We start from the raw sequence: 16,460 nt of genomic DNA on the forward strand, positions 1-16,460 counted from the left end.
GATAGTACATCGCACTGGGACAGTACATCGCACTGGCATAGTACATCGCACTGGGATAGTACATCGCACTGGGATAGTACAGCGCACTGGGATAGTACATCGCACTGGGACAGTACCTCGCACTGGGATAGTACAGCGCACTGGGATAGTACATCGCACTGGGATAGTACATCGCACTGGGATAGTACAGCGCACTGGGATAGTACATCGCACTGGGATAGTACATCGCACTGGGATAGTACATCGCACTGGGATAGTACATCGCACTGGGATAGTACAGCGCACTGGGATAGTACATCGCACTGGGATAGTACATCGCACTGGGATAGTACATCGCACTGGGATAGTACAGCGCACTGGGATAGTACATCGCACTGGGACAGTACATCGCACTGGGATAGTACAGCGCACTGGGATAGTACATCGCACTGGGATAGTACATCGCACTGGGATAGTACATCGCACTGGGATAGTACATCGCACTGGGATAGTACATCGCACTGGGATAGTACATCGCATTGGGATAGTACATCGCACTGGGATAGTACATCGCACTGGGATAGTACAGCGCACTGGGATAGTACATCGCACTGGGACAGTACATCGCACTGTGATAGTACCTTGCACTGGGATAGTACAGCGCACTGGGATAGTACAGCGCACTGGGATAGTACATCGCACTGGGATAGTACAGCGCACTGGGATAGTACATCGCACTGGGACAGTACATCGCACTGGGATAGTACAGCGCACTGGGATAGTACATCGCACTGGGATAGTACATTGCACTGGGATAGTACAGCGCACTGGGATAGTACAGCGCACTGGGATAGTACATCGCACTGGGATAGTACATCGCACTGGCATAGTACATCGCACTGGGATAGTACAGCGCACTGGGATAGTACAGCGCACTGGGATAGTACAGCGCACTGGCATAGTACATCGCACTGGGATAGTACATCGCACTGGGATAGTACATCGCACTGGGATAGTACATCGCACTGGGATAGTACATCGCACTGGGATAGTACATCGCACTGGGATAGTACAGCGCACTGGGATAGTACAGCGCACTGGGATAGTACATCGCACTGGGATAGTACAGCGCACTGGGATAGTACAGCGCACTGGGATAGTACATCGCACTGGGATAGTACAGCGCACTGGGATAGTACATCGCACTGGGATAGTACATCGCACTGGGATAGTACAGCGCACTGGGATAGTACATCGCACTGGGATAGTACATCCCATGCCCAATATCTGGCACATCCGATTGGAGGATGGATTCCTGGGAGAAATCCAGAACCACCTGCATTGTATTTCCAATTCTGCTTACCCTCCAAGGGTTTATTGGACCAGCCCTGGCTCCCGAGATTTGATTGGATCTGTCACTTATTGTGAAATCTGCAATGAGTAACCAATAAGGTGCAGAAAAATCCACCTTTTTCCTGTCACTGCCGTTTCCCAATGGAAACTACTTGGAAAGTTGGAGCTTAACAAGCTGCATCCGACTACAGCTTTCCAGAATCCAGTGATTAATTAGACAGGAAGTAACAGCATTTAACACAGAATCTTGCTAGTCAGCTGCTGCTGTACTCACGTGGTTCTGTATCAGTGTCCTCGGCTGAAGCAGATATGTAATTCAATCAGCAGTTAGATCAAAGCTTAAATGGTTAAAATGACTCAGGTCTATTCACCCACTGGGAGTTGGAAAAGTGCAGGGATGAACCACCCAATAACAATGATGGCTTTCCAGTACGCTTCTTCATAGAATCCTTACAGTGCAGAAGGAGGCCAGTCCGCACACTGAGCCTGCACCAACCACAATCCCACCCGGTCCCCGTAACCTCACATATTTACCCCACTAATCCCTCTAACCTACACTTCCCAGGACACTAAGGGGCAATTTAACATAGCCAATCAACGTAATCCGCACAATTTTGGACTGTGGGAGGAAACCGGAGCACCCAGAGGAAACCCACGCAGACACGGGGAGAACGTGCAGACTCCGCACAGACAGTGACCCAAACCAGGAATTGAACCCAGGTCCCTGGTGCTGTGAGGCAGCAGTGCTAACCACCTTGCCACCTTGTCAAATTACAGTGCCCAATCACAAAAGTTGTCACTCTCTGTGTGTAATTGAGTGGTTATTTTGCGCGAGAGGAGAATGGGGAATTGCTTTTCCCTTTCCTGAGCAGCATAAAACTCTTTATAAGCTGGTGCAAAATTGCAAGCCTCGCCTCTCCTCCAATGTCAGAGCGTAGCTGAAGTGGCAGCTGTCAATCTCGATCCTGTCACTAACTCTCGCTCACCTAACGCAGAGCGACATTTCCAATTTCTCATTTTTTTTTGCAATCTGGGTGCAATGTGCTACTGAACTGGCAGCAAGAGACTCAGATCTGCACAGACTCCAGGACACAGTGACGTCACAATAACTGAATAAAGCTCCAGATTACACAAAATATATCGTACAGCACAACAGCAAACTGCGGAGTTACACTTTCACCAGTGAGTAATCAATGCGTCATAAAGCTTTCACACTGCACCGGACTCACCACAGTGCAAACTGTGGCAAATTTAGAAACCTGCATGAAAAGACGATTTATCCCTGAAGGGCAAGGCGGCAACAAATGCTGACATTTTGTAACTATAATAATCTGACAAACACAACAGAGGATACATCCAGTTAGGGGAAATTGCATCAAGCATTGTAAACAGAATTAAATACTGGTTGGGTGAGATAATTTTCCGGCTGTTAATTATTATTCATCTATGAAGAGGGTGAGTAGCCAGATAGTTGCAGCAGGCCGGAGGAGCAGGGCCGATTCACCGCCTCAGGTGGACACGTGCTTCTCAGAGCAGCTGGTGCTGCAGTCAATGTTGCAACGTTCAGCTATGCTGCTCTGTGGCTGGTTCCATGGCGTTGGCAACATTCCCATGTTGCAATGATGTCAATAAAGATCATTGTTGGGACTTTTAAAGTTTATTTATTAGTCACAAGTGGGCTTACTGCAATGAAGTCACTGTGAAAATCCCCTAGTCGCCACACTCTGGTGCCTGTTCGGGTACACTGAGGGGGAATTTAGCACGGCCAATGCACCGAACCAGCACGTCTTTCAGACTCTTTATTAATGAGGCTCAAAAGAGACCTGGAAATAACTAATTTCTGTGATCTGTCTGATGGCATTTTTTTTATTCGCTCATTCAGGTGAGTGCCACTGGCTGGCCCAACATTTATTGCCCATTCCTGAGGACATTAAGAATCAACCACATTGCTGTAGATATAGACCTGACCGGGTAAGGGTGGCAGATTTCCTTCCCTAAAGGACATTAGTGAACCAGGTTGGTTTTTACGACAATGGTTCCATGGTCATCATTAGGGTGGTACAGTGGCCCAGTGGTACAGTGGTTAGCACTGCAGCCTCACAGCGCCAGGGCCCTGGGTTCAATTCCCGGCTTGGATCACTGTCTGTTGTGGAGTTTGCACATTCTATCTGTGTCTGTGTGAGTTTCCTCCGGGTGCTTTGGTTTCCTCCCACAGTCCAAAGATGCGCAGATTAAGTGCATGCTAAACTCTCCCTCAGTGTACACGAACAAGCACCGGAGTGTGGCGACAAGGAGATTTCCACAATAACTTCATTACAGTGTGAATGAAAGCCTACTTGCGACACTAATAAATAACCTTCACTTTAAAAAACTTCTCTTCACTTTTAATTCTGGATTTTTATTGAATTTAAATTTCACCATCTGCCGTGGTGGGATTAGAACCCAGGTCCCCAGAGCATTACGCTGCTTCTCTGGAGTACTAGTCCAGTGACAACACCATTACCCCATGCCTCCCCGAACACTCTATGTACTGATGAGCTAGGACTTGGCATTGGCCTTACCTCTGGCGCTATGTAGTCTGGGGTCCCACAAAAGGTTCGAGTTGTCGCACTGTTGAATATGCCCTCTTTGCACATGCCAAAATCTGCAATTTTAATGTGTCCCTCGGCATCCAGCATCACATTATCCAGCTTCAAATCTCTGTAAACAATTAAAACGTGGATTAAATTGGTGATGATCAAGGTGGAGATCCTGGCTGCTTTGACAGTACGTTAATCTACATGTACCGGAGGGTGAACCCACTATTAACGTATGATCAACCAGGGACCCTGGTTCGATTCCCGGCTCGGGTCACTACCTGTGTGGAGTTTGCACATTCTCCCCATGTCTGCGTGGGTTTCCTCCGGGTGCTCCTGTTTCCTCCCACACTCCAAAGCTGTGCGGGTTAGGTGGATTGGCCAGACTAAATTGACCCTTAGTGTCAGGGAACTAGCTAGGGTAAATACATGGGGTTGTGAGGATAGGGCCTGGGTGGGATTGTGGTCGGTGCAGACTCGATGGGCCGAATGGCATCCTTCTGATCTGTAGGGCTTCTATGAATTTCATGCTCTGAAATTATGCAATGGTTACAACAATTTTCTCCAGCTCCGACATCAAATTGAATCTCGCTGTGCATCGGGCTCATTGGGCCTGCTAATGTAACCAAAGGCAAAAATTAACTGGTTCTCATTAACTTCTGTTAAGGAAGGAAGCCTGGTGTCACATCGGGCCTGGCCTATATGTGACACCTGCCCTGCACCAGCCTGTTGGCTCTTAACTCTTCTCTAAGTGGCCAAGCAAGCCAATCCATTGTTCCAAACCAGCAACCAGGATTGGACAATAAATGTGTCAGCACCGCCCAGCTCCCCACACTGTTTCTTCACAAATGACAGTGGGCGGAATCTTACGAGAATTTGGCAGAGTGTTAGTCCTGGTGAGAAAACTGGTGAGGAACTCCACTGGCCCATTTTCCCTCCAGATCTTGTCCGTTTAACTGCCAACGAAACGAGTGGGTGTGGTTTGCTCTGGCAGGGCGGGACTCTTAGTGCCGGGAAACCATCTCCACTGAGACAGGGTGCTGTTTTTAAAGGGTGCTCCAATAACTGTAAAACAAAGAATCTCACCCATCTTCACCCTGAGTCCTCGCACATCAGATTTCCTTCCCTAAAGGGCATTAGTGAACCAGATTGGTTTTTACGACAATGATTCCATGGTCATCATTAGGGTGGCACAGTGGCACAGTGGTACAGTGGTTAGCACTGCTGCCTCACAGTTCCAGGGACCCGGGTTCGATTCCCAGCTTGGGTCACTGTCTGTGTGGAGTTTGCACATTCTCCCCGTGTCTGCGTGGGTTTCCTCCGGTAGCTCTGGTTTCCCCCACAATCCAAAGTTTGATCATGATAGATTCTCCCTCAGTGTGCCCAAACAGGCGCTGGACTGTGGTGACTGGGGAATTTTCACAGTAACTTCATTGCAGTGTGAATGTAAGTCTACTTGTGACTAATAAATAAACTTTAAGGAAGACATCCTTATCTTGATCTAATTCAAACCCAGTGTGCTACGACTCTCACCAACTTTTACAGATGCACCATAGAAAGCATCCTTTCTGGTTGTATCACAGCTTGGTATGGCTCCTGCTCTGCCCAAGGGCGCAAGAAACTACAAAGGGTCGTGAATGTAACCCAGTCCCTCACACAAACCAGCCTCCCATCCATTGACTCTGTCTACACTTCCCGCTGCTTCAGAAAAGCAGCCAGCATAATTAAGGACCCCCCACGCACCTCGGACATTCTCTCTTTCACCTTCTTCCATCAGGAAAAAGATACAAAAGTCTGAGATCACGTACCAACCGACTCAAGAATAGCTTCTTCCCTGCTCCCATCAGACTTTTGAATGGACCTACCTTATATTAAGCTGCACCCGAGCTATGACTGTAACACTATATTCTGCACCCTCTCCTTTCCTTCTCCCTTATGTGCTCTATGAACAATCCGTATAGCACTCAAGAAATAATAGTTTTCACTGAATGCTAATACATGTTGTGGAGATGCCGGCGTTGGACTGGGGTTGGACTTTAACCTGGTGTTGTGAGACTTCTTACTCTTACATGTGACAATAATAGATCAAATCAAATCAAATCATTGTCTTTATCAATGTGACAGGATACAGAGTATGGAAAATGTGTTGACAGCTTTCAACATTTCTGACATTTACCAATAAACAATTAAAAGCAAACTATTATAATTTGTTACCATTTTCTTTCTCATTTCCCCTCCTTAGACCTCACTGCATTAGCCTAGCGATGCCGTGTTCAGGTGAACTGCTCAGATTTCCGTATTGGAATCACTGTGCTATCAGATCACAAATCTGTCAGCGATCCTGTGTTCTGGATGAGGGGAGGCAATGAATCTAAGGAGAAATCCTGTGGAAAGTCTTGCTCATTCCCCGAAGGAAGCAGTGCTGCCATTATGCATTTAATATTTGTGTTCCTGGCTTTTTCTTCACTATGTGGAGATGCCGGCGTTGGACTGGGGTGGGCACAGTGAGAAGTCTCACAACACCAGGTTAAAGTCCAACAGGTTTATTTGGTAGCAAATACCATAAGCTTTCGGAGCGCTGCCCCTTCGTCAGATGGAGTGGTTATCTGTTCTCAAACAGTGCAAACAGACACAGAAATCAAATTACAGATTTTTGTTTTGATTTCTGTTTGATTTCTGTGTCTGTTTGAGAACAGATAACCACTCCATCTAACGAAGGGGCAGCGCTCCGAAAGCTTATGGTATTTGCTACCAAATAAACCTGTTGGACTTTAACCTGGTGTTGTGAGACTTCTTACTGTTTTTCTTCATTGACATCATCTCACCAAGCAAGAGGTCGCGTGATGGATATCACTAAACATTGCTGTTATTTACTGAGTAGTGCATTGTAGGTTTTTAAATCTTGCTTCTTTGCAGTTGTGCAGATTGGAACTGTGGGTAAGCTTATCATCATTATCTCGGATCCAACACTTACCTGTAAATGATCCCCTTCTTGTGCAAGAAAAACAGTCCCACAGCGATCTCTGCTGCGTAAAACCTAGACAGAAATGAAATGTCAAGATAACCTGCATTGAAACAGCCTTGAAATAGTGCCCAGATATTACCAACAATCTCAAATCTTTCAACTGAAGGTTTCTTACAGAATATTCCCCTTAAGGTTGGAGGAAATTCTGCAAATTCTATCAAATTGCCTTCATAAATTACTGAAGACAAAAAGATGACACAGCAGCCCTGATTTCTACTCTGAGTTGGGAATGGAGTGGACAAGGTGGGAGTGGGTGGTCAGTGGGCGGGGGGGGTACAGGTTATAATGAGCCCACAACTTCTGGCCAATTTTAACAGGAGGGACGGGGAATTATATTCTTCCCTCGCTGTACAGCAGTGATGGGCAACCGGGGACAGTGAGTGGGCCGTATGATTGACCCTCCTTCATCTCAGTGGACCACAAGATTGGAATCGGGCTTGTTCACTAACCATGAGCCCATGAATAAGACTGAATACATTTAACACACGCTGAATATTTCATAAAGAGTTATAGAAAATGCTTAATCATTTATATATGAATAGAACTGTCATCAACTTCAAATGATAAAAATAAAAGAAATAATTTGGACCCAGAGGGAGCGCATGGCTCTCACAGTCAGTGTTGTGAGCAATCAGCACCCACCTCACTTCACTCGCCCTTGCTTTATGTGCGAATCACTTCAGTCACACCGGTAGGAAAAAAAATACATGGATGGAAATCAGCGGAATGCAGCAACCCTGCGCATGGGCAACGGTCAACAAAATGTCTCGTGGGCCGCACTCAGAACCCTAGTGTGACCCCCGGACTGCAGGCTGCCCACTGCTGTACAGGTACATTTATCTGCTGGATTAAGAGGTACAAGTACACTGCTTCTAGCCTTTAAGACTACTGCAACCCGGGACACTCGTGTACATAGAGTCATAGAGGTTTACAGCATGGAAACAGGCCCTTTGGCCCAACTTGTCCATGCCACCCTTTTCTTTAAACCCCGAAGCTAGTCCCAGTTGCCCACAGCGAGAGCCCCTAGGGGTTCACCCGGGAGAAATACGGCTCACGTCCATCCCTCCCGATGAAGCCACAGAAACACTGCTTTTTGCAGGCAGGGGTGATGGAACAATACATAACAACATCACGACAAGTCTGGAAGGCTAGATTCACAGGGGGTCACAGGGGTAAATACTTACACTGCCTGGGGTTCCTTGAACTTTCCGACTTGCTGAATGTGGTACATGAGGTCACCACCATTCACGTATTCCATGACGAAATAAAGTCGATCCTAGAATGGAAGGTTTAAAGATTATTAGTGTCACAAGTTGGCCTACATTAACACTGCAATGAGGTTGCTGTGAAAATTCTCTATTCGGGTACAACGAGGTAGAATTTACCATGGCCAATGCATCTAACCAGCACATCTTTCAGACTGTGGGAAGAAACCGGAGCACCCGGAGGAAACCCACACAGACACGGGGAGAATGTGCAAACCCCACACAGACAGTGACCCAAGCCGGGAATTGAACCCTGGTCCCTGGCGCTGTGAGGCAGCAGTGCTAGCCACTGTGTCACCGTGTCGCCCCAAGCTAAGTGAGCAGAAAGAAAACCCTCTATTCGGCTGCAAGGAAACTGAAATTGTTGGCAATATTTTTACAATTACTTTTTCACTCAATATATTCACAAGTTTGAAGAGAAATTAGCCAGGGTCAGATGCTACATTGTGCCAGTGACAGCAATCTGAAAAGGGAAATATGACCCACTCGGGTACGAGGCAGAGTCAACACAATCGGCACAGGCCTGGTTTGAAGTGACTGTCAAACTGTCATGGCTGCAGTGGAGCAAGATTGTGGTCATTTGAACTCCTGGGTCTCAATGCTGTTTCCCAGGGGAGTTTCCTACCTGATCCTGTCAGGAAGCTTTACCCAGCCAGTGAACGGAAACGCTATCTCAGGTGACAGGGTGCTTCTGCTGCCGACCTGGAGTAACCCTTCTCTGCTCAAAGACAGGTTGGTTGTTAGGGGTCTGGAGCAAATGGCGGGGGGAGAGGGGCCGGGGTCCAGGATTGTGATCATTATATTTTAATGAGGTCCTCATCTGCCAGGAGAGGCGGCCTCCAAAGCTGCCTGAAATAAAGTTTTTTTAAAAGTTCATTTATTAGTCACAAGTAAGGCTTACATTAACACTGCAATGAAGTTACTGCGAAATTCCCCCCTAGTCGCCACAATCCGGCGCCTGTTCGGGTCAATGCACCTAACCAGCACATCTTTCCGACTGTAGGAGGAAACTGGAGCATCTGGAAGAAACCCACGCAGATACAGGGAGAACGTGCAAAATCCATACAGTGACCCGAGACCGGGAATCGAACCCGGGTCCCTGGCGCTGTGAGGCAGCAATGCTAACCACAGTGCTAATCAGGCAAGATTAGGACTGTCGATACAGGAAAGACGGTCCGCTCTCAGACCATGGGGGGTGAGGGGGTCTGCCCAGGGACAGCCGCAGTGAAGAGGGTCCATCCTCAGACCACGGGGGGGGGTGAGAGGATCTGTCCCCAGACAGCTGCAAACACGAGGATTTTTTTTCTAGTTTAACTTCTGGAGACCTAGTTCAAACCCCCCTCCAGGCTGACTCTCCCAGTGCAATACTGAGCAAGGGCTGTACAAGTGTCAGTGCCATGAAATTAACACCCGGTCTGTCCTTGCAGTTGAACTCCTGGATATCACTATTTAAAGGAAATCAACCAAGGTCTCCCCAATGTTTCGCTTTCAATCGACACGTCTGAAAAGAAACTCGGCTGGATCTTGCTGGATGTGGCAACCCATCGCATGTCATCTCAGACTCATTCCTACATCCCTCAGCTCAAATAATTCTTGTGCTGTAACTGCTGGAAAAGTGAGCTGATAACAGCACAGAACATCACGAGCAAAGACCCACAGTGTCTCCCCTTAATTAACGAGATTCAAGGATTGAGAAATAGGTGAAGGAATGATGGAGCAGGAGGGTGAAATAGAGTCAAATTCCAGCTCCAAATTCTTCTTCTAAATATTTAATTGTATAAATCTTTAACTTTTCAATTTTTTAAGTTCCAGCTTCAAACTTTTGTTCTAAATTTTTAATTTTATAAATTTTTAGCTTTTCAAATTTTTAAATTCCAGTTCCAAAGGTTTGCGGTGAGTTAGAACATAGAAAAACCACAGCACAAACAGGCCCTTCGGCCCACAAGTTGCGCCGGTCATGTCCCTACCTACCTAGGCTTATAAATAGACTTACCTATAACCCTCAATCCTATTAAGTCCCATGTACTCATCCAGGAGTCTCTTAAAAGACCCTATCGAGTTTGCCTCCACCACCACTGACGGCAGCCGATTCCATTCACCCACCACCCTCTGAGTGAAAAACTTACCCCTGACATCTCCTCTGTACCTACTCCCCAGCACCTTAAACCTGTGTCCTCTCGTAGCAACCATTTCAGCCCTGGGAAAAAGCCTCTGAGAGTCCACCCGATCTATACCTCTCAACATGTTGTAAACCTCTATCAGGTCACCTCTCATCCTTCGTCTCTCCAAGGAGAAAAGACCGAGCTCCCTCAACCTATCCTCATAAGGCATGCCACCCAATCCAGGCAACATCCTTGTAAATCTCCTCTGCACCCTTTCTATGGCTTCCATATCCTTTCTGTAATGAGGCGACCAGAACTGGGCACAGTGCTCCAGGTGGGGTCTGACAAGGGTCTTATATAGCTGCATCATTATCCCCCGACTCCTAAACTCAATCCCTCGATTGATGAAGGCCAGCACACCATACGCCTTCTTAACCACCTCCTCCACCTGCGAGGCCGATTTAAGAGTCCTATGGACCCAGACCCCAAAGTCCTTCTGATCCTCTACACTGCTAAGAGTCTTACCCCTGATATTATACTCCTTCATTCCATTTGACCTGCCAAAATGGACCACTACACATTTATCTGGGTTGAAGTCCATCTGCCACTTCTCCGCCCAGTCTTGCATCCTATCTATGTCACTCTGCAGCGTCTGACATCCCTCCAAACCATCCACAACACCACCAACCTTCGTGTCGTTGGCAAACTTGCCAACCCATCCCTCCACTTCCTCATCCAGGTCATTTATGAAGATGACAAACAGCAAGGGTCCCAGAACAGATCCCTGGGGCACTCCACTGGTGACCAACCTCCATTCAGAAAAAGACCCATCTACAACCACTCTCTGCCTTCTGCAGGCAAGCCAGTTCTGGATCCACAAGGCAACAGCCCCTTGGATCCCAGGCCCTCTCACTTTCTCGAGAAGTCTTGCATGGGGACCTTATCGAATGCCTTGCTGAAGTCCATGTAAACCACATCTACCGCTTTTCCTTCGTCAATGTGTTTAGTCACATTTTCAAAGAACTCCACCAGGCTCGTAAGGCACAATTTGCCTTTGACAAAGTTGTGCTGACTACGTTTGAGCATACTAAACTTCTCTAAATGTTCATAAATCCTGTCCCTCAGGATCTCCTCCATCAACTTACCAACCACTGAGGTTAGACTCACCGGTCGGTAATTTCCTGGGCTATCCCTATTCCCTTTCTTGAATATAGGAACCACATCCGCAATCCTCCAATCCTCCGGAACCTCTCCCGTCTCCATCGACGACGCAAAGATCATCGCCAGAGGCTCTGCAATCTCTTCCCTCGCCTCCCACAGTAACCTGGGGTACATCCCATCCGGTCCCGGCGACTTATCTATCCTGATGCTATTCAAAATTTCCAACACATCCTCTTTCTTAAAGTCCACAAACTCAATCTTTTCAGTCTGCCGCAATCCTGTAGTACAACCACCCAGCTCTTCTTCCACCGTGAAGGTAAAATATTCATTAAGCACCTCTGCTATTTCTTCCGGTTCTGTACAGACTTTCTCACCTTCACATTTTATAGCTCCTATTCCTTCACATCTCATCCTTTTACTCTTCACATATTTATAGAACGCCTTAGGGTTCTCCTTAATCTTACCTGCCAAGTCCTTCTCGTGACCCCTTCTAATTTCCTCAAAATTTCAAATTAATATGCAAATCTTGGAAGTGCTCAAAAATTGTCGTGGGTGAGGTGTTGTTTGTGCAAGGGAAACGGTGGAGATTCATAAATTGAGCATCAAGTTCTGGAAATTTGTAACACAAGGGACGGAATTTTCCCGTCCCGCCCGCCACAGGAATCATAGCGGGCGGGGGACACACCATACAAAGGTCCGTTGACCTCGGGTGGGGGTCTGGGACGAGTGCGGCTGTAAAACTTTGCTCACTGATGGGTACACATTGCATTAATAATAAAGCAAATCATGCGACAATCTGTGCTCCAGTTAAACAAGTCTGATCCTGCAGTTTTGTATGGATTTTGTGCTATAGTGAATGTTAACAAGGACCTCAGATGAGATGGTTTGATTAGTAAGTTTGCGGACGACACAAAGGTTGGTGGACTTGTGGATAGCGACGAGGACCATCAGAGGATACAGCAGAGTGCAGCATGGGAAATAATCCCTGCCATTTTTGACAGAGTGCAGCATGGGAAATAATCCCTGCCAATAATGACAGAGTGCAGCATGGGAAATAATCCCTGCCATTTTTGACAGAGTGCAACATGGGAAATAATCCCTGCCAACATTGACAGAGTGCACCATGGGAAATAATCCCTGCAGTTAGTGACAGAGTGCAGCATGGGAAATAATCCCTGCCATTTTTGACAGAGTGCAGCATGGGAAATAAACCCTGCCAATACTGACAAAGTGCAGCATGGGAAATAATCCCTACCAATATTGACAGAGTGCACCATGGGAAATAATCCCTGCAGTTAGTGACAGAGTGCAGCATGGGAAATAATCCCTGCAAACATTGACAGAGTGCAGCATGGGAAATAATCCCTGCCAATATTGATAGAACGCAATGTGTCCAAGAAAGTAAGATTGAAAGCAGGTCAGAGAGATGGCAAACAATGTGACTTGGCCCAGTCAGGAACAGTTAGAGTCAAAACACCAACCTGTTGCTGCTTTTACACATAGCCCACTTGAGTTCACAAGCCACTGAAATGAGGCCGCTATGGTGACTTATTGTGTATTGCTTGAATACTGTCAGTTTTTCCTACCTCTCTACACTTTGGGATGCATTGTCTTGAAAAGCATTTGCCAGATAGCACAGATATTTTATCAAGGATAACTGGAGGCACACATTCCGCTAACCATTACTGCCACAGTAGCCAGGGACCCGGGTTCAATTCCGGCCTTTGTGTGGAGTTTGCACATTCTCCCTGTGTCCGCGTGGGTTTCTTCCGGGTGCTCCGGTTTCCTCCCACAGTTCCTCCCAAAGGTGTGTGGGTTAAGTTGATTGGCCATGTTAAATTAACCCTAGTGTCAGGGGAATTAGCGGGGTAAATATGAGGGGTTACAGGAAAAGGGTTCGGGTGGGATTGTGGTTGGTGCAGACTCGATGGGCCAAATGGCCTCGTTCTGCACTGTAGGGATTCTATGAGATAGGAGAAAAATATTCAGCAGAAGAGATGAAAGCGACCAAATTGTGTTTAAAGTTTGATCTGATTTGATTTATTGTTGCCACATGCATTAGTATACAGTGAAAAGTATTATTTCTTGCGCGTTATACAGACAAAGCATACCACTCATAGAGAAGGAAACAAGAGGGTGCAGAATGTAGTCTAACAGTCATAGCTAGGGGTAAGGAAAGATCAACTTAATGCAAGTTGGTCCATTCAAAAGTCTGACAGCAGCAGGGAAGAAGCTGTTCTTGAGTCAGTTGGTACGTGTCCTCAGACTTTTGAATCATTTTTCCCGACGGAAGAAGGTGGAAGAGAGAATGTCTGGGGTGCGTGGGGTCCTTAATTATGCTAGCTGCTTTGTCACAAGTAGGCTTACATTAACACTGCAATGAAGTTACTGTGAAAATCCCCTAGTCACCACACTCTGGAGCCTGTTTGGGTACACTGAGGGAGAATGTAGCATGGCCAATGCACCTAACCAGCACGTCTTTCAGACTGTGGGAGGAAACCGGAGCACCCGGAGGAAGCCCACACAGACACAGGGAGAAGGTACAGAGTCCGCACAGACAGTGACCCAAGCCGGGAATCGAACCTGGATCCCTGGTGCTGTGAGGCAGCAGTGTTAATCACTGTGCCACCGTGCCGCCCTGTGTTAAGAGAGGAGGTTGGATGGCCAGCAATGGGTTCCAAGACCATCAATCCAACACAGGGTCTCCATATAGGGCTGCAAAGATGTAAGTTTAAATACTCACCCTGCACTGTGAAATAACTGACAAGTATCCCAGATCTTATGTTCAAAAGGCCTGTTTCGGATGGTGAATTGTACCAAAATTGACTCACCTCTAAGACCCAGTTTAACAGTGATGGCCTTATTCAGTGAAATTCTTCCCAAGGCTCTCACAGAGAATCCCCAGCACAAGGCTTTTTGATGTGGAGATTAATAATTGAGATGGAAGGCTACTTATACAAAGCATTATTTCATTTGCCTGAAGGAAAAATTTGCAGAGTTAGTGCAAGTTGTTTGGCAAGAAATTCCAGGTTTGAGAGGAGCAGAGAAATGCGATTGCTGTATGTGCTTAGACAATGGTACAGACACTTTGTTATCTCGCTCTGTACAGCTGTCAGGGACTCTGAACCAGAAGGAAGATTAAGCACTTGAGGTGAATAAGATTTCATTTTGCTTGTCGATGTCTTATTCAGATATGTGCTGGATTGACAGCAAGGAAGGCAACGTAGAACGGATAGGATTGTGGAGTTATTTCTGGTATTCTTGAATCCCAACTCACTTTGAAAACTGTGATAAGAATTAGAGTGAGTGATGTCAATACCAAGGTAGCATTTGACCGAACGTGATACCAATAAGATCATTAGAAATTGAAATCATCATAGAATCCCTACAGTGCAGAAGGAGGCCATTTGGCCCATCGAGTCTGCACCCACCACAATCCCACCCGATCGCTGTAACCCCACAGGTTTACTCTGCTAATTCCCTGAAACTAGGGTCAATTTAGCATGGCCAATCAACCTAACCCACACATCTTTGGACTGCGGGAGGAAACCGCAGCACCCGGAGGAAACCCACGCAGACACGGGAAGAAAGTGCAAGCTCTACTTAGACAGTCTTCCCAGGCCGGAATCGAACGCGGGTCCCTGGCGCTGTGAGGCAGCCGTGCTAACCACTGTGCCACCGTGCCGTTCCATCGTGCCCCACTCCAGTACAGAGCATTCTGGAATGTATCAAGAAGGTGGAAGAGAGAATGTCTGGGGTGCGTGGGGTCTTTAATTATGCTGGCTGCTTTTCCGAGGCAGCGGGAAGTGTAGACAGAGTCAATGGATGGGAGGCTGGTTTGCGTGATGGATTGGGCTACATTCACGACCTTTTGTAGTTTTCTGCGGCCTTGGGCAAAGCAGGAGCCATACCAAGTTGGATGTGAGAGACATGATATAACTTTAGTCCCACACTCACATTTTCCACGTGTGTCTTAGTTTGGAAATCTATCCTCTCTTCCCCAGTCCAGGCGTGTCGGATCCACATACATGGTTACATGTTTTAGACGTGCATCTTTTCTCAATTCATAGGCTGAACCCCAGGAACAAGCTGGTGAAAGAGGCCCAGCTTAAAACTGTGTTTAAAATCTGGAGGGGATGCTGGATTTTCACAAATTGGAACAAAGCCATCCAAAGTAATTCTTTCCCCTGCATGACTTCGATATGTAACAGTCGGCTTTTTAAAACCAATTATCAGGGCTGTATTTGTTGTGTTAATGTGTTGGGGATTATCAATGGGTGAAGTGAATGAAGCTTCTTCAGACGTTAGTTTGGTTCTGAAGTCACCCACAAAACCATTATTTGTTCCTATTTCAACCCCAGCCTTTCGAGTCAACAACAAAGAAAGACTTGCATTCATATAGCGTCTCCCACAACCGCATGGGGTCGCAAAGTGTCTTATAGTCAATTCTGATGTGTCACTGTGGTCACGTAGGAAACACGGCAGCCGCTTTGCGCGCAGCAAGGTCCCACAAATAGCAATAAAATAATGACCAGAAATTCTGCTGTCTCTGAGTGATGTTCGGTGAGGGATAAACATTGGCCAGCACACTGGGCAGAATGAGCCTGTTCTTTGTTCAAAAGATGCCACGCCACCGGAGAAGGCAGAACTGAAAGTCCACACCTTGACAGTGTAGCACTCTCTCAGTACTGCAATAGCGTATCAGACAGTTCCTCGGCAGTTTAGCATTATCCCAGTACAGACGTGGCGAATCAGACAGTTCCTCGACAGTGTAGCACTCTCTCAATACTGCAGTATAATGTCAGACAGTTCCTTGACAGTGTAGCACTCTTTCAGTACTGCACTATAAAGTCAGACAGTTAGTCAACAGTGTAGCACTCTGTCAGTATTGCAGTGGAGTATCAGACAGTTCCTCGACAGTGTTGCACCCTCTCAGTACTGCATTGGAGTATCGTAGAGTTTCTCGACACTGTAGCACTCTCTCAGTACTGCAGTGGAG

The 16,460-nt window shown here is 46.8% G+C and overlaps 1 protein-coding gene across 4 annotated transcripts in view; it reads right to left on the reverse strand.

Annotated features, from left to right (window-relative positions):
• The window catches only part of prkcab (protein kinase C, alpha, b), a 450,914-nt gene that overhangs the window by 37,842 nt on the left and 396,612 nt on the right, over positions 1 to 16,460 (reverse strand). For all 4 annotated transcript variants that reach the window (XM_078225790.1, XM_078225787.1, XM_078225789.1 and 1 more), the window contains 3 exons: positions 8,118 to 8,209; positions 6,883 to 6,945; positions 3,894 to 4,032 (listed from right to left, as the gene is read on the reverse strand). In XM_078225790.1, coding sequence (XP_078081916.1) covers positions 3,894 to 4,032; positions 6,883 to 6,945; positions 8,118 to 8,209 — 294 coding nt within the window. The remainder of the gene's footprint in view (positions 1 to 3,893; positions 4,033 to 6,882; positions 6,946 to 8,117; positions 8,210 to 16,460) is intronic.

This window comes from Mustelus asterias, chromosome 12 (genome assembly GCF_964213995.1).
Source record: "Mustelus asterias chromosome 12, sMusAst1.hap1.1, whole genome shotgun sequence".
In the NCBI taxonomy this organism is placed as follows: Eukaryota; Metazoa; Chordata; class Chondrichthyes; order Carcharhiniformes; family Triakidae; genus Mustelus; species Mustelus asterias.